The sequence below is a fragment of the Physeter macrocephalus genome, unplaced genomic scaffold (assembly GCF_002837175.3).
Source record: "Physeter macrocephalus isolate SW-GA unplaced genomic scaffold, ASM283717v5 random_1449, whole genome shotgun sequence".
In the NCBI taxonomy this organism is placed as follows: Eukaryota; Metazoa; Chordata; class Mammalia; order Artiodactyla; family Physeteridae; genus Physeter; species Physeter macrocephalus.
Window position 1 is genome coordinate 19,234 of NW_021146901.1, and position 513 is coordinate 19,746.

The following is a 513-nucleotide window of genomic DNA, read 5'->3' on the forward strand; positions in this document are numbered from 1 at the left end:
GCCCCTCCACCTGCCCCTGCCCCTCCCCCGCCCCACACACACAACGCCCCCCAGCGGCCACGCGCCTCGGCCGCGACTTCTCCCGCCCCACGTCACGCACCTCCGGCGTTTCCACAGATGAGCCGGGCACGGATTGGCCCCGAGCCGCGGGAAGTGCCCGCCCCCCGAGCCGCCGGCCAATGGGAGGAGGGGGCGGGCCCGAGGCGGGCGCCGGAAGCGGCCGAGCGACTAGGGGACGTCGCGTCGCCGGGTCTCGAGCAGCTGCCGCGGAGCCGCCGGACGGACCGCCAGCCCCGCCTGCCCCGCCTGCCCCGCCATGGCTGAGAGTGACTGGGACACGGTGACGGTGCTGCGCAAAAAGGGCCCCACGGCCGCCCAGGCCAAGTCCAAGCAGGTGCGGGCGCAGCGCGGGCCTCGGGGCCCAGGAGCGGCCGGGCGGGCGGGGCGGACGCGGGGCCGGGGGCGGGGAGGACGCGGGGCTGGGGGCGGGGAGTGGGGACTGGAGCGGGCACC

General features: G+C 78.9%; 1 protein-coding gene across 1 annotated transcript in view; it reads left to right on the plus strand.

The window, feature by feature from the left end:
* The first annotated feature begins 202 nt into the window (after positions 1–202).
* Positions 203–513, plus strand: part of EDF1 (endothelial differentiation related factor 1) — a 3,828-nt gene continuing 3,517 nt past the window's right edge. The window contains exon 1 of the mRNA XM_024126315.3: positions 203–394. Coding sequence (XP_023982083.1) covers positions 317–394 — 78 coding nt within the window. The 5' untranslated portion in view covers positions 203–316. The remainder of the gene's footprint in view (positions 395–513) is intronic.